This window comes from Syngnathus acus, chromosome 9, assembly GCF_901709675.1.
Source record: "Syngnathus acus chromosome 9, fSynAcu1.2, whole genome shotgun sequence".
In the NCBI taxonomy this organism is placed as follows: domain Eukaryota; kingdom Metazoa; phylum Chordata; class Actinopteri; order Syngnathiformes; family Syngnathidae; genus Syngnathus; species Syngnathus acus.
In genome coordinates, this window is record NC_051094.1 from 14,364,697 (window position 1) to 14,385,628 (window position 20,932).

A 20,932-nucleotide genomic window follows, 5' to 3' on the forward strand; every position below is an offset into this window, starting at 1 on the left:
TGTTCCCTTTGAGAGAATTTTTGGCCACAAACTGAGCAGGAAAAAGGTTTCTCGCCAGTGTGGATTCTTGTGTGACTTTTTAAGCTCTCCTTGTGAGAGAATTTCTGGCCACAAACCGAGCATGAAAAAGGTTTCTCGCCAGTGTGGATTCTTGTGTGCCTTTCTAAGCTCAGCTTGTGAGAGAATCTTTGGCCACAAACCGAGCAGGAAAAAGGTTTCTCGCCAGTGTGGATTGTCGTGTGACTTTTTAAGGTTCCCTTTTGCCTGAATTTCTGGCCACAAACTGAGCATGAAAAAGGTTTCTCGCCAGTGTGGATTCTCGTGTGACTTTTTAAGTATTCCTTTTGATTGAATTTCTGGCCACAAACTGAGCATGAAAAGTGTTTCTCGTCAGTGTGGATTCTTGAATGGAAATTTAGAGCTCCCTTCACTGAAAATCTTTGGCCACAAACTTAGCAGGAAAAAGTTTTCTCGCCAGTGTGGATTGTTGTGTGACTTTTTAAGGTTCCCTTGCGAGAGAATCTTTGGCCACAAACTGAGCATGAAAAAGGTTTCTCACTAGTGTGGATTCTTGTGTGACTTTTTAAGGTTCTCTTCTGAGAGAATTTTTGGCCACAAACTGAGCATGAAAAAGGTTTCTCGCCAGTGTGGATTCTCGTATGACTTTTTAAGTGTTCCTTTTGACTGAATTTCTGGCCACAAAGTGAGCATGAAAAAGGTTTCTCGCCAGTGTGGATTCTTGTGTGCAAATTTAGAGCTCCCTTCACTGAAAATCTTTGGCCACAAACTGAGCAGGAAAAAGGTTTCTCGTCAGTGTGGATTCTTGTATGCAAATTTAGAGCTCCCTTCACTGAAAATCTTTGGCCACAAACTGAGCAGGAAAAAGGTTTCTCACCAGTGTGGGTTCTTGTGTGCATGATTAAGCTTGGCTTGTGAGAGAATTTTTGGCCACAAACTGAGCATGAAAAAGGTTTCTCGCCAGTGTGGATTCTTGTGTGACTTTTTAAGTGTTCCTTTTGACTGAATTTCTGGCCACAAACTGAGCATGAAAAAGGTTTCTCACCAGTGTGGATTCTTGTGTGCCTACTTAAATTTTTCCTCAAAGAGAATTTTTGGCCACAAACTGAGCAGGAAAAAGGTTTCTCACCAGTGTGACTTCTTGTATGAGTTTTCAAGTTACCCATGTAAGAGAATTTTTGGCCACAAACTGAGCATGAAAAAGGTTTCTCGCCAGTGTGGGTTCTTGTATGAAATGTTAGACTTGCCTCCCGAGAGAATTTTTGTCCACAAACTGAGCAGGAAAAAGGTTTCTCGCCAGTGTGCATTTTCATGTGTTGTTTCAAAACACTGTTATTAGCACAACATTTCCCACACTGAGAACATTGCCTGTGTTTGTTTTGAGACTCATCATCATCATCATCAGCAGCAGCAGCAGCAGCAGCAGCAGCAGCAGCAGCAGCAGCAGCAGCAGCAGCAGCAGCAGCAGCAGCAGCAGCAGCAGCAGCAACATGTGACGACACATCTAATCTATCTAATGGTGGAGCTGCTTGTGATCCTCCACAGTGATCTCCATCACCTTCTCTGGTCATTGTTTGACTTGAGCTGCAGCTTGGAGGCTCCGCCCCTCCGCTCACCTCCTGTTGACCCTCATCTAAACTCTTCACAGCAACACCAGTCAATGGCATCTTGCAGGTATCCTCCTCCTCTTTAATGTCGCAGAACTCCTCCCCCTCCTCTTTACTACAAGGCCGCTCCGGCTCTTCCTCCTCTTTTATGGTGCAAAGAAACTTCTGTTCCATTTGTTCATTGAAGTGATGGACCTCTTTGCCCACATCTTCCTCTTTAATGCAAGTGCGCTCCGGCTGCTTAGGACGAATAGCTTCACTGATGTCTGCAAGACAAGACAAACACATATGAAAGTTACAGTTGAAGAGAAACTGGTTAAAGTCAAGTTAAAGTCCCAATGTTTTGTCACACACACATCTGGGTGTGGTGAAATTTGTCCTCTGCATTTACCCCATACCCGTGTGATTTTGATCCATTCCCTGGGGGAGAGTGAGCAGCAGTGGTGGTGATGCGCTCGGGAATCATTTTGTGATCTAACGCCCCAATTCCAACCCCTTAATGCTGAGTGCCAAGCAGGGAGGCGATGGGTCCCATTTTTATAGTCTTTGGTATGACCCGGTCGGGGTTTGAACCCACAACCTTCCAGTCTCAGGGCGGACACACTACCACTAGGCCACTGAGCTGAAAACTCAAATCTATACAAGGACTTTTTCAATCTGCCTATCACACATGATTTTAATCAAATTCTACTAAACATAAATACTGGATACAAGGACTTTTTCAATCTGCCTATCACACATGATTTTGATCAAATACTAAAATAAATACTGGAAGAGGATTCATAACAGAAACTAGACTTGTACTAACCTGCTCTGCGTAACACAACATAAGGCTGCAGCCAAAGATGTTCCAGTTGTTGACGACTACGGTCCTTTTCCTTCACGTACTTTGCTGAAGTCCTTGCAGACATTTTCACACTGCAATCACAACACTTGTTCAATGATGTTTGGCTAACAAAAGTGTATCTAGGGCAGCGGCGAGCGACCCATTTGTTAAAGTAATGGAATGTAGGTTATCCCGTATTTTTGCAATAGTATTTTGTGTCGTGCTAGATCAGAGGCGGCAAACTCATTTCGCATTGTGGGCCACACACGGCCTCGGTCGACTTTTGCTTTCCCGCCTTTTCCGGACAGTACAAAACTTTGTTACCTGGAGAGTGGGCGTTGTTGTTTCATCAGCTGTAGTACCACGTGTACTGACCGCCATTAAACAACCCAAGATCTTGCCAATAACGAACCAACTGTAACCCCACATCTTTGTTTGTTCAGCGACGGACATCTCAAACAACACGCAACGGATGTCAACTTCAACTTGTTTTGTTTACAACGTGAACTTAAACTAACCCAATACACAAAACGACACATCGGACCTGTTTTAGCAAACGTGCTTACGTGTTACCATCTGTTGGCATTGAGATTTAAAATCGGGAGCATGCCTGCCTGCAACCATCACTGCTAATCCTCGACTTTGAGTTTTTCCACAGTACAGTATTACTCTTGGTACAGGCAAGAACCAGCACGTGATGATGGCTCATTTGAGATCGAACATTCGTCGAGGATAAGCAAGTTAGATATCATAAAGTTAGGACTGTTGTAAGTACCATGCTAATAAAAGCGGCCCGCACTTCTGTACTGTAACCAAGCAGTACAACAAATAACGCTGCAAACATGATAACTTAGGTCCATTGTCGTAACTTACCTCTTTCGTCGTTGCGGTCGTCGCGTAACTGATTCACCACATAAGTTGCGTGTTTATCTGATGCAGCCGAATGGAAGGCGACACGCTTCCATTTGAGTTTTTATACCAAGCGCGGTTTTGTTGTCGTCGCTTTACTTCCTGTCACGTAATGATGATGTCATTTGAGTGAGGTCCCTGCTGCCCTCTAGCGAAGGACCGTGGGACGTTTAATGTTGTTGCCCAGCAAACTAACAAACCAAGGTGGCGTGCAAAAAAAAAAAAAAAAGTCGATGTTTTCCACACACACACAAAAAAAACTCGAACAGATTTTAATAGCATACTAGCGTGCGTTTGTCGTATGTGTGTTGTTTAACACTAGTTAACTAACCGGAACTCGCTTGTGCGACCTGCGTGAAGCTGGCCCCCCACCCCACGCAAAATTTAAGCAAAATAGTCTGTTTCGTTTGTGCAGCAAAAAAATTCGTTTGTGCTGCTATGGTTTTTTAGTTATGAACGATTCTTTTATAGGTCATCCAGAGTTCACCCAGCCCCCCATCTGCTCAAAATGAACCCAAAATGGTACCGTTCGTTTGTGCTTCGTTAGTGCTCGTTTATGCAGCAAAGATTTTCGTTTGTGCTGCTTCCGTTTCGTAGATATTACACATTTATTTTATAGCGATGACGTCACCCAGCCCCCCCCCCCATTTCTCTCCAAATGGACCCAAAATTGTACCGTTCGTTTGTGCTTCGTTTGTGCAGGTTTGTGCAGCAAAAACTTTCGTTTGTGCTGCTTCCGTTTCGTAGATATTACACATTTATTTTATAGCGATGACGTCACGTAGCCCCGCCCCCCTATTTACCTTTTGTCAAAGGGAACATCCACGGACCCAAAATAGTGCCGTTCGTTTGTGTTTCGTTTGTGCTGGTTTGCGCTGCAAAATGTTTCGTTTGTGCTGCTACGGTTTTGCAGATATTACACATTTAATTCATAGCGCTGACGTCACCCAGCCACGTCACTGTATTTTGTCGCGAATTTCAAGCTCCTGGAATGCTCCTGATGCAGGACGAATACAAGGTAAATATGTTCTTAGCCTTTTTCTTCTTTTCTTTTTAGCTTACAGAAAACATTCACTGCGGGGAATGGCTTTTAGTACGAGGATATTTCTGTAATTATGTTTGTATCGTGCTCATTGATTAATTTCCCTGTTTTCAATAAGCCTATGTGATCATTTTTTTCAATTACATCTGACATGCAAAAGGTTCACCGCAACCTAAATACCTGATGAGTCTATGTCTGCTCCAAAACATGAATTAATGCAACAATTAATACATGTATGTGAAGTTGATGACAGCCAGAAAAAGAAACTTGAAAACGTGAAAAAATAACTTTCTTTGTCAAAGGGAACATTATCAACATGTTTTTTCCAACAATTCAAACAATGCATCACTGCACTGTGTAGAACACAGCATGTGGGAAGATCTTAGTATTTACTGATGCTGCTTTCACTCCACTTCCCAGGTCATTATAGATCTCCCAGGCATATGCAGTCCTCCTGCAGTATGCCACATAATGCCCAAGAGAATCCTGGGTCAGTCCTGGTTCAAAGGCAATGACTGCTCTCAAAGTAAAAGTCTTCTCTTTTAGCTCCAGACTGGAGGGAAATTCAAGCAAGGCAACTTCCTTGCAACTGCTACCAAGGTCAGTGTCAATCCACACAAACTCTCCCAGATTGTAGCTGTGAGTAACATTACCTGAACACAGAGCCTTGCCTGTATTGTTGCCCTGAAGAGAAGCCATGCCACAGGTCTGCAAGACAGCAATGTTTGCACAAGCAAATGAAACTTGCCTTGTTACTTGTTGTCTTAAACTGCAGTACTGTGAGGAGCATTGTTTTATCAAATAAACACTTGGGATATTCCTCATTGCGCTCTCAATTACAGTGGAGATGTGGCATTGTGCATCAATTTGGAGAGCACCAGAGGTCAGGAGGACAGGTTTGAATATTTCTCCCAGCAGTTCTGCCCTCTGTGAGTATACCTGTGGGTTCACACCCTGTGTTGTGATGGTTTTCACCAGGTGGAGGAATTGGTTCCCACGTTCATAGTTCAGAACAGTCTTTTCAAATGAAAAACTTTCACAGAAAGAACAGCATAAGCATTGAAAGACAGAATCAAATGCACAAGTATTGAGCACAAACACTTTAGATGTGCGAAGTTTAACAGGCTGTTGATGGTTCCCGTTTTTCAACAATGGTACCTTGACTTTTTTCCAACCCACTTGTGTATCAATATGCAGCCATTCAGGACAAGGAGAGAGATATGAAGTTATCTTTCTTTTTTTCGGTGGGACCGCTAAACCTCTCCAGTTTTCAACTGCGCTGTCAGTAGATGCATCTGGCTCCGCTCCAGGATGAGATTTTTTTTTCCCTTTTGTTTACTACTTCAGTTTGAGAAGTACTGCAGACATTGTCAGGCTCTTTGACAGTCGTGGCATCACACACATCCTTTTCACTTTTTTGTTTTGCAGAGCAAATCCGCGTGATTCCCTCAATGAAGGAAAGATGACGAGCAACAAACCGGTCCACACGAATGGGTAGGCTTTCATGCTTGAAAAGGCCTTTTTTTATGTTTTTGAACTCTGCTTCAACAGCTGCGGAACCTGCAGTGATGCTGGTGCTTTTGAAGAGAGGGACCATTATTGCTGTCCAGAGTGGCAAGTACATAACTTCCAAGTCTTGTTATTTGGAGAATAATCTCAGGGAAGAAGTGGATGTTGTCTCTATCCCCATCAGCCATGGCAAGTGACCTGCTCTCCTCACATATTTCTGTCACCCACTGTCGGACATTAGTCTGGATGTGCTGATTTAATGCATCACCTGGTTCTTGTCCCTCAACTTCCTCATCTGAAATGGGGACAAATTCCTCTGCGATTTGCGCTCTCAAGTATTTCTTGCACTTTTCTGGTGGGATAGGGGCTCCAGAATTGTCATTACCCTCTGTCTCACTCAGTGCCACAATGGTGATAGCACAAAGAAGTTCTTTTGCATGTTGCAAACATTGTGACTTAAGAAGCTGTGCTATTGACCTAACAAAGAAATCCTTAACACGAGGTCTTTTGTTTTTCAGGCAGTCCCATCGGCAGATCATCTTAATACAGTGTGCTACATCTACCCTGACAAAACATGGGGGTAGATGTCCAGGTTGATTCCCACGTGAAATGTTAAAGCACTCATTGATGTAGCTCTTCAGATCAGGATGAGGGGTAAAAGCTTTGACTAGAGCTCCAAGAATCGCCAGAGAAAAGTCACTCACTGCTTCTTTAGGAACAGATGCACCTGCATGGATCCATTCCTTCAGCCACTGTGTGATAGCATTAACATCATGCTTGTCTGACAGCATCTGCACGACTGGGACACTGGAGCTGGTATGCCCTGTCATAACACCCTGATACAGGAAGCTATGGCCAGACATGCCATTCGGCCTCATCAGTTTTTTAACTATTGAGCCAGTTGCATCAACACATAACATTGGGTGAGATTTCTTTAAGCTCTTGTACACATGCATTTGTGTTTGACTCCAATAGTGACAGAAAAACTTTTCAAGTCCAATGTCTTTGATGCTGTCACTGTGAGGTGCGCTGTATTTCAACATCTGCAATGATAAAATTAGATTTTTGTCACCTAATGCCAAATCATTTTTCTCTTGCTTTGCCTTGCGCAGGGTGGCCAAATTTGGCAGGTGGCTTGGCTCAGGGGCTCCGAAGTCCATCAATTTGTTTGCCTGTGATGCTCGCCATACATGTGGTTTCATCCTGCCCTCACAAAGTTCCTTGGCTACCTGCACACGCAACTGTCCAGATAGAAACCGCTTTGAGCTACCAGTGTGTAGGGAGTCATCACTGTTCTTAATGAAACAGTTCAATATTATTGGACTGTTAATTTCTGGCTCTCCGCTACAATTAATGTTGAGAAGGCCATGACACTCCTTGCAGTATCCTCTGATTTCGATATAATTATTTGAGACCAATGGATAGACCTTGGCTCTTTTAAAAACAAATGTGCAAGGAATTTTGACTGTTTTCCAGATTTTTTCATTTATGATGTGGATCCAGGTGCCAGGCTTCAAAATTGTATATTCTCTTTTTTGGGTTCGACAGTTCTTATCTTTGTATTCTGCCTTTTCCGGAATAAATTCCATCCACTTGTCAAAAGGAATATGAAGCTGAAATGACCGTTCAGGTCCTGATTCCGAGCTTGCTTCACTGCTAGTTTCAGGATCAGTTTCATCATGACTGAATCCCAGAGCTGACCAGATATTGCGTCTGCTTGTTTTTACAAAGGTGTACAGAGCCTTTGCAGACATCTTCTTTTCCAACTGGTCACTCAGATCTGTCCACACAGTAGCGCTTGAAGTGGCTACGTTACCATTTTCAAGTATGGCCTCTTTTGATGAGCAGAGAACTGCAACAATTAAATCATTGTCTACTGCTGGTTGTTTGGGCATCTAGTTGAAGGACAAATAAATATAATCAGGATTCATTGCTTGAATAATTAAAATTACACATGCGTGATCATTATAATTGCTATGCACGGACGGAAAAATGATGCAAAGGGAAAAATATTTTGACATCAAAATGTATCAAGCATGTTTTCTTTAGAAATTTAGTTTTCTTGGTCAGTGCAAATTACACACGTATAATAAGACAATGTTAGCCAACTAGCTATTCAGACTACCTAGGGTGTTTTTAATTCTATATTGTAGGAACTGGTTGTTTTTTTTTACACATTTTACTTACATTGGTCGATGGTCGCTTTCTGTCACTCACTGTTATTAAATCTTCGGAGATAGTTGTGCATTTGTCGCTTGAAAAAGTTGCACGTCTTTGTTTTTCGCCACCCTGTTGCAATATGTCTTACCAGCCTGCAGAGGTCACTTTGCATGGTAATTAGTTGGATAATACATGTGTAAGAATTGAGGAGTTATCATGATGTCAAGTGAAAAAGAATAAAATACATGACAGGGGGTTAATGAAGATGCATGATTTTAATGATGAAAAATTGCAATGGCAGAAACAAATGGTTAATTAACAATCCATGGAGCAAGGATTTGACATCTCAAGAAAATAAATTAGTATTAAATGAATGACAAATTGAATGATTCACTGAACGCCAACTAATTTTTTTGCGGCACAATCGGTACCATTTTTGCAGCACAAACGAACGGTACCATTTTGGGTCCATTTGGAGAGAAATGGGGGGCTGGGTGACGTCATCGCTATAAAAGAAATGCGTAATATCTCCGAAACGGAAGCAGCACAAACGAAAATGTTTGCTGCACAAACCAGCACTAACGAAGCACAAACGAACGGTACCATTTTGGGTTCATTTTGAGCAGATGGGGGGCTGGGTGAACTCTGGATGACCTATAAAATAATCGTTCATAACTAAAAAACCATAGCAGCACAAACGAAACTTTTTGCTGCACAAACGAAACAGACTATTTTGCTTAAATTTTGCGTGGGGTGGGGGGCCAGGCTACACGCTTCCATTTGAGTTTTTATACCAAGCGCGGTTTTGTTGTCGTCTCTTTACTCCTGTCACGCACGTAATGATGATGTCATTTGAGTGAGGTCCCTGCCGCCCTCTAGCGAAGGACCGTGGGACGTTTAATGTTGTTGTATCCCAGCAAACTAACAAACCAAGGTGGCGTGCAAAAAAAAAAAAAGTCGACGTTTTCCACACAAAAAAAAAAAAAACTCGAATAGATTTTAATGGCATACTAGCGTGCGTTTGTCGTATGTGTGTTGTTTAACACTAGAGTTAACTAACCAGAACTCTTTCAGCCGCTTGTGCGTCATCGATGCCAGATTCAAGATTTTTTTTATTGGTCATGTTTGAGAATGCCAAATAAGGAATTTGACTTCGGTACATCTCAGCCTCTGTTCAACATTTAACAACACACAGGACAATTGCGAAAATTGACAAATATTCTCCAACATCCCCTGATCTGAAATTCCCAGGAGGGCAAGGAAAAACTCAAAACTAATTTTAGGGGAAATGAGAAACCTTGAGAAGAGACCACAGATGGGAGGATCCCCCTTCCAGGATGACAAGGCTGCAATGGATGCAGAGAGGACACATCGTAGATGAAGCCTTGAAGCTTTCCATCCACATGCTTCACAAAAAAGTTAAGCTTGTGAGGTTTCATACGCACACTGACATGGTCAAAATTAGGTCTGGTATTTGTATATGGGATGTTTGATAATTTTGAGGCTAATGTCGTGGTATCAAATGAACTAACGATATGCTGTTTATGATACTTACCTTACTTGAGTCAAAAAATGTTGGGAATTACTCATCTCATGGATCTCCATTTCTTAAGCCTTAAGAATACACAACGCATGTCGTCATCGTTTAATATCATACCACATAATTCCATATGATTCAATACTTCTCCACATGATTCCTCATTCATATTTTGTCATTCAGCATTTCTACACAAATTGCTTCATCTATTTTTACTGCAAAATTATAGGAATTGGCCTCACTTTTGGAGGAGAGTTTAAATCATTGTGCGGCTCAGATATGCCGTGTCAGGCCCCTTTTTGATTGGTTAGCTTTTTCCGGTGCAGAGCGCAGGGCTGAATCGCCACACAAGCGCAAGAAGAAGAACAAAAAATGTCTTGCTTGCTTCTTATTGTTCTTCCTAACAAGTCTTGACAAATATGGGGGCATAATCCTAAACATGATCTTGAAATGCTGAACAAAACTAAACCCAGTGTTTACACGGATAAAAACTAAGCAACTTGCCTCGAATATGAATTAAATGTATTTACTGTTAAAAAGCACAACCAAAATTAACACCATGTATAATAAACACTACTAAGATATCCAGAAGCCAGTTAACAATATCATCATCAATGCAAATACTCGTGAAGCCTGCTTAAAAATAAGGTGAAACCTTCACGGATCATTGATCATCTCCCCAACACACTCGGAATTCTCAATAGAGACTCTTTGGCAAGTGATTGAGCAGGCAACAGAGTTAGGTGTGGGCTACTGTGTGTTTGATTAAGCTTACCTTATGAGAGAATTTTTGGCCACAAACTGAGCAGGAAAAAGGTTTCTCGCCAGTGTGGGTTCTTGTGTGCCTTTTTAAGTTTTGCTTTTGACTGAATTTTTGGCCACAAACTGAGCATGAAAAAGGTTTCTCACCAGTGTGACTTCTTGTATGAGTTTTCAAGTTACCCATGTAAGAGAATTTTTGGCCACAAACTGAGCATGAAAAAGGTTTCTCGCCAGTGTGGGTTCTTGTATGAAATGTTAGACTTGCCTCCCGAGAGAATTTTTGTCCACAAACTGAGCAGGAAAAAGGTTTCTCGCCAGTGTGGGTTCTTGTGTGCCTTTTTATGTTTTGCTTGCGATTGAATTTTTGGCCACAAACTGAGCATGAAAAAGGTTTCTCACCAGTGTGGATTCTTGTGTGCTCATTTAAATGTCCCATCTGACCGAATTTTTGGCCACAAACTGAGCAGGAAAAGTTTTTCTCTCTTGTGTGCATTTTCATGTGTTGTTTCAAAACACTGTTATTAGCACATTTCCCACAGTGAGAACATTGCCTGTGTTTGTTTTGAGACTCATCATCAGCAGCAGCAGCAGGAACATGTGACGACACGTCATCACTATCTGATGGTGGAGCTGCTTGTGATCCTCCACAGTGGTCTCCATCACCTTCTCTGGTCATTGGTTGACTTGAGCTGCAACTTAGAGGCTCCGCCACTTTGCTCACCTCATGTTGACCCTCATCTAAACTCTTCACAGGAACACCAGTCAATGGCATCTTGCAGGTATCCTCCTCCTCTTTAATGTCGCAGGACTTCTCAGCCTCCTCTTTACTACAAGGCCGCTCCGGCTCTTCCTCCTCTTTTATGATGCAAAGAAACTTCTGCTCCATTTGTTCATTGAAGTGATGGACCTCTTTGCCCACATCTTCCTCTTTAATGCAAGTGCGCTCCGGCTGCTTCGGACAAATAGCTTCACTGATGTCTGCCAAACATGACAAACACATATGAAAGTTACAGTTGAAAAGAAACTGGTTAAAGTCAAAGTCCCAATGTTTTGTCACACACACATCTGGGTGTGGTGAAATTTGTCCTCTGCATTTACCCCATACCCGTGTGATTTTGATCCATTCCCTGGGGGAGAGTGAGCAGCAGTGGTGGTGGTGATGCGCTCGGGAATCATTTTGTGATCTAACGCCCCAATTCCAACCCCTTAATGCTGAGTGCCAAGCAGGGAGGCAATGGGTCCCATTTTTATAGTCTTTGGTATGACCCGGTCGGGGTTTGAACCCACAACCTTCCAGTCTCAGGGCGGACACATTACCACTGAGTTGAAAACTCAAATCTATACAAGGACTTTTTCAATCTGCCTATCACACATGATTTTAATCAAATTCTACTAAAAATAAATACTGGATACAAGGACTTTTTCAATCTGCCTATCACACATGATTTTGATCAAATTCTACTAAAAATAAATACTGGAAGAGGATTCATAACAGAAACTAGACGTGTACTAACCTGCTCTGCGCAACACAACATAAGGCTGCAGCCAAAGATGTTCCAGTCGTCGACGACTACGGTCCTTTTCCTTCACGTACTTTGCTGAGGTCCTTGCAGACATTTTCACACTGCAATCACAACACTTGTTCAATGATGGTTGGCTAATAAAAGTGTCTCTAGGGCAGCGGCGAGCGAGCCATTTGTTAAAGTAATTGAATATAGGTTATCCCGTATTTTTGCAATAGTATTTTGTGTTTTGTTAGATCAGAGGTGCCAAACTCATTTCACATTGTGGGCCACACATGGCCTCGGTCGACTTTTGCTTTCCCGCCTTTTCCGGACAGTACAAAACGTTGTTACCTGGAGAGTGGGCGTTGTTGTTTCATCAGATGTAGTACCACGTGTACTGACCGCCATTAAACAACCCAAGATCTGCCAATAGAGGCTTTGCAGTCACGTGGTTTTATCACGTGATTTTGTGTTATGCCGCCATCTTGGCGGTCAACTAGTCAGCTCGTTCCTACGTGTTTGTATGGATTGTCTGATTTCTGCGCTACGTTTTCACCGATTTCTTCCGAATTATGGCTGATTTGCTATCCAACGAAGTTAGGCATTTGGATGAAGACTCCAAGAATCGTCACAGAGAGAAGTTGAACCTTGTTGGCACAACGGATCCGTACCTTTTACCGAGAAGCATGCTAAAATCGCCCGAGCATTTTGCAACAGCCGACCTGCCTGAACGCTCATATCCAGATATTTATAATTACCTCGTCGATTTGTTTTGTAATGGCATTTCATAACTTGACATATTAAAAAACTGAATAGAGTGAAATCATTCAGATACTGTACCTGTCTGTTCAAGTTGCTACCATTTTTATTATTTGTTTATTTTTGCATGATGCCACATCTGATTGGCTTGAAAACTTAACCAATAAATATAATTCAATATTTACATTGATAACGTTTTCAAGCATCATGAAAAAATAAACACAAAATAAAAACGGGGGGGTGAACTGAAGAAATCATCCCATTCCCTGCCTTGCTGCTCTTGCTGCCTTTCTAAAAATGCACCCAGCATTTTCAACAATCATATTTGTATCATCCCATATTGTATTATTTCACATTTTGTGAAACAAATCAGGGGTGAATAGTTTGTTTACATACCTGATATGAAGTCCTCATTGCATATCCTTGTGTAAATCGTAGGTTTCCATCGTTCACGACGAATATCCGCGATCCATTTATCACGTTTTTTCATGTTCGCCGGAAATCTATAGAAGCTAAGATTTGGTTTATCGCCTCGTCTATTGCTACATCCAACAGCACAGCAGGTATCCGGCATTTTTAAGCTCAAATAGCAGCAGATATAACAAGAAAGCGTGTGTGAGTCGTTGACCGGCACTGAAAAGTTGACCGCCATGATGGCCGCCAAGCTAATGTGGGTAGCTTGATGACGTCAGCTGCAAAGCCTCTATAACAAACCAACTGTAATTCCGCATCTTTGTTCATCGACGGACATCTCAAACAACACGCAACGGATGTCAACTTCAACTTGTTTTGTTTACAACGTGAACTTAAACTAACCCAATACACAAAACGACACATCTGACCTGTTTTAGCAAACGTGCTTACGCGTTACCACCTGGTGGCATTGAGATTTAAAATCGGGAGCATGCCTGCCTGCAACCATCACTGCTAATCCTCGACTTTGAGTTTTCCCACAGTACAGTATTACTCTTGGTACAGGCAAGAACCAGCACGTGATGATGGCTAATTTGAGATCGAACATTCGTCGAGGATAAGCAAGTTAGATATCATAAAGTTAGGACTGTTGTAAGTACCATGCTAATAAAAGCGGCCCGTACTTCTGTACTGCAAGCAAGCAGTACAACAAATAACGCTGCAAACATGATAACTTAGGTCCATTGTCGTAACTTACCTCTTTCGTCGTTGCGGTCGTCGTGTAGCTGATGTTACTGATTCACCACATAAGTTGCGTGTTTATCTGATGCAGCCGAATCGAAGGCGACACGCTTCCGTTTGAGTTTTTATACCAAGCGCGGTTTTGTTGTCGTCGCTTTATTTCCTGTCACGTAATGATGATGTCATTTGAGTGAGGTCCCTGCTGCCCTCTAGCGAAGGACCGTGGGACGTTTAATGTTGTTGCCCAGCAAACTAACAAACCAAGGTGGCGTGCAAAAAAAAAAAAAAGTCGAAGTTTAGCACACACACAAAAAAAAACTCGAACAGATTTTAATAGCATACTAGCGTGCGTTTGTCGTATGTGTGTTGTTTAACACTAGAGTTAACTAACCGGAACTCTTTCAGCCGCTTGTGCGTCATTGATGGCAGATTCAAGATTTTTTTTTATTGGTCATGTTTGAGAATGCCAAATAAGGAATTTGACTTCGGTACATCTCAGCCTCTGTTCAACATTTAACAACACACAGGACAATTGCGGAAATTGACAAATATTCTCCAACATCCCCTGATCTGAAATTCCCAGGAGGGCAAGGAAAAACTCAAAACTAATTTTAGGGGAAATGAGAAACCTTGAGAAGAGACCACAGATGGGAGGATCCCCCTTCCAGGATGAGAAGGCTGCAATGGATGCAGAGAGGACACATCGTAGATGAAGCCTTGAAGCTTTCCATCCACGTGCTTCACAAAAATTTAAGCTTGTGACGTTTCATACGCACACTGACAGCCAAAGCCTTCATTATCAAAATTAGGTCTGGTATTTGCATATGTGATCTGTTTGATTATTTTGAGGCTAATGTCGTGGTATCAAATGAACAAACGATATGCTGCTTATGATACTTCCCTTACTTGAGTCAAAAAATATTGGGAATTACTCACATCTTATGGATCTCCATTTCTTAAGCCTTAAGAATACACATAACGCGTGTTGTCATCGTTTAATATCATACCACATAATTCCATATGTTTCAATACTTCTCCACATGATTCCACATTCATATTTTGTCATTCAGCATTTCTACACAAACTGCTTCATCTATTTTTACTGCAAAATGATAGGAATTGGCCTCACTTTTGGAGGAGAGTTTAAGTCATTGTGGGGCTCAGATATGCCGTGTCAGGCCGCTTTTTGATTGGTTAGCTTTTTCCGGTGCAGAACGCAGGGCTGAATCGCCACACAAGCGCAAGAAGAAAAAAAAAAATGTCTTGCTTGCTTCTTATTGTTCTTCCTAACAAGTCTTGACAAATATGTGGGCATAATCCTAAACATGATCATGAAATGCTGAACAAAACTAAACCCAGTGTTTACACGGATAAAAACTAAGCAACTTGTCTCGAATATGAATTTAATGTATTTACTGTTAAAAACCACAACCAAAACCAAAATTAACACCATGTATAATAAAAACTACAAAGATATCCGGAAGCCAGTTAACGATATGATCATCGATGCAAAAACTCATGAAGTCTGCTTAAATAGAAGGTGAAACCTTCACAGATCTTTGCTCATCTCCCCAACACACTCAAAATTTTCAATAGCGACTCTTTGACAAGTGACTGAGCAGGCAACAGGGTTAGGTGTGGGCTACTGTGTGCTTGATTAAGCTTACCCTCCGTCTGAATTTTTGGCCACAAACTAAGCATGAAAAAGGTATCTCGCCAGTGTGGACTCTTGAGTGACTTCTTAAGTTTCCCTTCTGAGAGAATTTTTGGCCACACACTGAGCATGAAAAAGATTTCTCACCAGTGTGGGTTCTTGCGTGACTTTTTAAGTGTGCCTTTTGCCTGAATTTCTGGCCACAAACTGAGCATGAAAAAGGTTTCTCGTCAGTGTGGATTCTTGTGTGCATTTTTAAATGTGCACTCATTCTGAATTTTTTGCCACAAACTGAGCATGAAAAAGGTTTTTCGCCAATGTGGACTCTTGTATGAGTTTTCAAGTTTCCCTTCTGAGAGAATTTTTGTCCACAAACTGAGCAGGAGAAAGGTTTCTCGCCAGTGTGGGTTCTTGTGTGCGCAGTTAAATAGTCCCTTCGAGAGAATATTTGGCCACAAACTGAACATGAAAAAGGTTTCTCACCAGTGTGGGTTCTTGTATGAAATGTTAGACTTCCCTTCTGAGAGAATTTTTGGCCACAAACTGAGCAGGAAAAGTTTTTCTCTCTTGTGTACATTTTCATGTGTTGTTTCAAAACAGTGTTATTAGCACAACATTTCCCACACTGAGAACATTGCCTGTGTTTGTTGTGAGACTCATCACCAGCAGCAGCAGGAACATGTGACGACACATTTAATCTATCTAATGGTGAAGCTGCTCGTGATCCTCCACAGTGGTCTCCATCACCTTCTCTGGTCATTGTTTGACTTGAGGTGCAGCTTGGAGGCTCCGCCCCTTTGCTCACCTCCTGTTGACCTTCATCTAAACTCTTCACAGGAACACCAGTCAATGGCATCTTGCAGGTATCCTCCTCATCCTCCTCCTCTTTAATGTTGCAGGACTCCTCTCCCTCCTCTTTACTACAAGGCCGCTCAGGCTCTTCCTCCTCTTTTATGGTGCAAAGAAACTTCTGCTCCATTTGTTCATTGAAGTGATGGACCTCTTTGCCCACATCTTCCTCTTTAATGCAAGTGCGCTCCGGCTGCTTCGGACAAATAGCTTCACTGATGTCTGCAAAACACATATGAAAGTTACAGTTGAAGAGAAACTGGTCAAACCTATACTAGGACATTTTTAATCTGCCCATCACACATGATTTTGATCAAATTCTACTAAACATAAATACTGGAAGAGGATTCACAACAGAAACTAGACGTGTACTAACCTGCTCTGCATAACACAACATAAGGCTGCAGCCAAAGATGTTCCAGTCGTCGACGACTACGGTCCTTTTCCTTCACGTACTTTGCTGAGGTCCTTGCAGACATTTTCACACTGCAATCACAACACTTGTTCAATGATGTTTGGCTAATAAAAGTGTCTCTAGGGCAGCGGCGAGCGAGCCATTTGTTGAAGTAATGGAATATAGGTTATCCCTTATTCACGCAATAGTATTTTGTGTTGTGCTAGATCAGAGGCGCCAAACTCATTTCGCATTGTGGGCCACACACGGCCTCGGTCGACTTTTGCTTTCCCGCCTTTTCCGGACAGTACAAAACTTTGTTACCTGGAGAGTGGGCGTTGTTGTTTCATCAGCTGTAGTACCACGTGTACTGACCGCCATTAAACAACCCAAGATCTTCAAAGTCAAAAGTCAAAGTCAAAGTCAGCTTTATTGTCAATCCCTTCATATGTCAAGACACACAAAGAAACCGAAATTCCGTTTCCTCCATCCCACGGTGACGAGACATACAAGTAGGCGACACAAAACAAAAACAAGAAGGCACAAACCATAAATAATAAATAATAAATAAAATAAAATGAGCGATGAATAAAAACAGACCAATAACCCATTGAATATGAGGGGCAAAACCGAGCCAGTGAGCATACAGCAAGAACAGGACGCTACGCTGAAAGGGGGAGCGAGTTCAGGATCCTAACAGCCTGGAGTACGAAGCTGTTGGAAAGTCTGGTGGTGCGGGAGCGCAGGCTCCTGTACCGCCTCCCAGAGGGCAGAAGTTCAAACAAAGAGTGAGCGGGGTGACTCACATCACTCACAATCTTGGTCGCCTTGCGAGTGAGATGGGAGGTGTAAATGTCCTTCAAGGAGGGGAGAGAAGCACCAATAGTCTTACTAGCCGTTTTCACAATGCGCTGCAGGGCCTTCAAGTCTTGGTCAGTGCAGCTGCCACCCCAGACAGCAATACAGCTGGAGAGGACGCTCTCAATGGTGCCGCGGTAAAAAGTAGTCATGACGGCCGGAGGAGTCCCCGCTCGCCTGAGTTTCCGAAGGAAGTACAGGCGGCGCTGGGCCTTCTTCGCCAGCGACGCGGTGTTGGTGGACCAGGAGAGATCCTCACTGATGTGCACCCCCAGGAACCTGGCGCTGCTCACTCTCTCCACCACAGCACCGTCGATGGTCAGCGGCAGGTGTTGGGCGTGACCCTTCCGGAAGTCAACGACAATCTCCTTGGTCTTGTCGACGTTCAGCAGGAGGTTGTTGTCCCTGCACCACGCGGTCAGAAGGTCAACCTCCAGCCTGTATTGAGTCTCGTCTCCCTTGGTGATGAGACCCACCAGAGTCGTGTCGTCAGCAAACTTCACTATGCGGTTGCCGCTGCAGGTGGCAGCGCAGTCATGCGTCAGGAGGGTGAAGAGCAGCGGACTGAGCACGCAGCCTTGGGGGGGCCCCTGTGCTCAGTGTGATGCTGGCGGAGATCTTGTCGCCAACACGTACCACCTGTGGCCTCTGACAGAGGAAGTCCAGTAGCCAGTTGCAGAGGCCGGTACTGAGGCCCAGCTTGTCAAGTTTGCCGATGAGACGCTGCGGCACAATGGTGTTGAAGGCAGAACTGAAGTCCACAAACAGCAACCTCACATACGAGTCCTTCCCCTCCAGGTGGGTGAGGGCCGAGTGGAGGGCAGAGCAGATGGCATCCTCAGAGGACCGTTTGGCTCGGTACGCAAACTGGAAGGGGTCAATGGTGGGGGGGAGAACTGACCGGATGTGCTCCAAGACAAGCCGCTCAAAGCACTTCATGACGATGGGCGTAAGTGCCACGGGGCGGTAGTCATTGAAGCAGGACGGAGCAGGCTTCTTCGGCACAGGTACGATGGTGGCTGCTTTGAAACTCGACGGGACGATGGCCTGCTGCAGGGAAGTGTTAAAGATGTCCGTGAAGACACCCGTCAGCTCACCAGCGCAGTCCTTCAGCGCTCGACCCGGGATGTTGTCCGGGCCCGCCGCCTTACGGATGTCGATAGCGGCAAGCGTCCTCCTCACGCTGTCGGCGGAGAGGCACAGGGGCAGCTCGTGGGAAGGGGGAGTGGCCTTCAGCGGGCAAGTGCTGTTCTGAGCGTCGAAGCGAGCAAAGAAGCGGTTGAGGTCATTGAGCAGACGGACGTCGCCATCACAGCTCTGCGGCGCGGGCTTGTAGTCCGTGATGGTCTGAATGCCCTGCCAAAGGCGCCGTGCGTCCCTGCTGTCCTTGAAGTGGGCGGTAATTTTGCCCGAGAACGCCCTCTTCGCTTCTTTGATGCCCCGGGACAGGTCGGCCCTCGCAGTCCTCAAGCCAGCCTCATCCCCCGCCCGGAAGGCTTTGTCCCTGGCCCTCAGCAGCCTGAAGACAGCCCCCGTCAGCCATGGCTTCCGGTTTGCCCGAGTGACGACGGATACCGAGTGTGTCACATCATCAATGCACTTCCCGATGTAGGAGGAAACAGAGTCAGTATACTCCTCAATGTCCGCCCGACCGTCGCAAGTGGCCGCCCTCCTAAACACGTCCCAGTCGGTAGAGCCAAAGCAGTCACGAAGCGCATCAGAGGCACCCTCAGGCCACACCCGCACCCGCTTGCGAACTGGTCTGGATGTTCTCACCTTTTGTCTGTATGCGGGCAAAAGCATAACAGTGAGATGGTCAGAAAGCCCAAGATGGGGGAGGGGGGCGGCTTTGAAAGCTCCCTTATGCGAAGAGTAGACCAGGTCCAGGAAGCTGTCGCCACGCGTAGGAAAATCAACATGCTGGTAAAGCCTCGGAAAAACAGACTTCAGATTAGCATGATTAAAATCCCCAGCGAAGATGGTGAAACCGTCAGGGTGCGCTGTCTGTTGGTCACTGACAGCCTGGTACAGTTCACTAAGAGCCGCGACCCTGTCGCCTCCGATGTTGGAAGGCGGGATGTAAACCGCGACCAGCAGAATCTTGCCAATAACAAACCAACTGTAACCCCAAATCTTTGTTTGTTCAGCGACGGACATCTCAAACAACACGCAACGGATGTCAACTTCAACTTGTTTTGTTTACAACGTGAACTTAAACTAACCCAATACACAAAACGACACATCGGACCTGTTTTAGCAAACGTGCTTACGTGTTACCATCTGGTGGCATTGAGATTTAAAATCGGGAGCATGCCTTCCTGCAAGCGTCACTGCTAATCCTCGACTTTGAGTTTTTCCACAGTACAGTATTACTCTTAGCACAGGCAAGAACCAGCACGTGATGATGGCTCATTTGAGATCGAACATTCGTCGAGGATAATCAAGTTAGATATAAAGTAAGGACTGTTGTAAGTACCATGCTAATGAAAGCGGCCCGCACTTCTGTACTGCAACCAAGCAGTACAACAAATAACGCTGCAAACATGATAACTTAGGTCCATTGTCGTAACTTACCTCTTTCGTCGTTGCGGTCGTCGTGTAGCTGATGTTCTGATTCACCACATAAGTTGCGTGTTTATCTGATGCAGCCGAATGGAAGGCGACACGCTTCCGTTTTGAGTTTTTATACCAAGCGCGGTTTTGCTGTCGTCGCTTTATTTCCTGTCACGTAATGATGATGTCATTTGAGTGGGGCCCCTGCCGCCCTCTAGCGAAGGACCGTGGGACGTTGAATGTTGTTGTTGCCCAGCAAACTAACAAACCTAGGTGACGTGCAAAAAAAAAAAAAAAGTCGAAGTTTTCCACACATACACTCAACAAAAACGCGAATAGATTTTAATAGCATACTAACGTGTGTTTGTCGTATGTGTGTTGTTTAACACTAGAGTTAACTAACCAGAAGTCTTTCAGCCGTTTGTGCGTCATTGATGCCAGATTCAAGATTTTTTTTATTGGTCATGTTTGAAAATGCCAAATAAGGAATTTGACTTCGGTACATCTCAGCCTCTGTTCAACATTTAAAAACACACAGGACAATTGCGAAAATTGACAAATATTCTCCAACATCCCCTGATCTTAAATTCCCAGGAGGGCAAGGAAAAACTCAAAACTAATTTTAGGGGAAATGAGAAACCTTGAGAAGAGACCACAGATGGGAGGATCCCCCTTCCAGGATGACAAGGCTGCAATGGATGCAGAGAGGACACATCGTAGATGAAGCCTTGAAGCTTTCCATCCACGTGCTTCACACAAAAGTTAAGCTTGTGAGGTTTCATACGCACACTGACCTGGTCAAAATTAGGTCTGGTATTTGTATATGTGATGTTTG

At 43.9% G+C, this 20,932-nt stretch overlaps 3 protein-coding genes and 2 long non-coding RNA genes across 5 annotated transcripts in view; 2 read left to right on the top strand and 3 right to left on the bottom strand.

The window, feature by feature from the left end:
* The window catches only part of LOC119127745 (gastrula zinc finger protein XlCGF8.2DB-like), a 235,055-nt gene that overhangs the window by 206,215 nt on the left and 7,908 nt on the right, over positions 1–20,932 (bottom strand). The window lies entirely within an intron of this gene.
* On the bottom strand, positions 45–20,148 carry LOC119127748 (zinc finger protein 771-like; the record flags this gene model as incomplete). The annotated part of the gene is made up of 4 exons (XM_037259853.1): positions 20,119–20,148; positions 16,669–16,778; positions 1,088–1,891; positions 45–163 (listed from the first exon to the last, which is right to left on the bottom strand). Coding segments are annotated over exons 2-4 (1,026 nt in total), but the record flags the coding sequence as incomplete, so codon positions are not given.
* Positions 4,311–5,014, top strand: LOC119127762. Its single transcript, XR_005098905.1, has 2 exons — positions 4,311–4,378; positions 4,823–5,014. It is a non-coding gene; the product is annotated as an uncharacterized LOC119127762 (long non-coding RNA).
* On the top strand, positions 5,883–8,309 carry LOC119127763. The gene is made up of 2 exons (XR_005098906.1): positions 5,883–6,020; positions 6,430–8,309. It is a non-coding gene; the product is annotated as an uncharacterized LOC119127763 (long non-coding RNA).
* Positions 10,232–13,938, bottom strand: LOC119127744 (gastrula zinc finger protein XlCGF17.1-like). The gene is made up of 3 exons (XM_037259840.1): positions 13,806–13,938; positions 11,885–11,994; positions 10,232–11,348 (listed from the first exon to the last, which is right to left on the bottom strand). The coding sequence occupies exons 2-3, from the start codon at positions 11,985–11,987 to the stop codon at positions 10,348–10,350; spliced, it is 1,104 nt and encodes a 367-aa protein (XP_037115735.1). The 5' UTR covers positions 11,988–11,994; positions 13,806–13,938; the 3' UTR covers positions 10,232–10,347.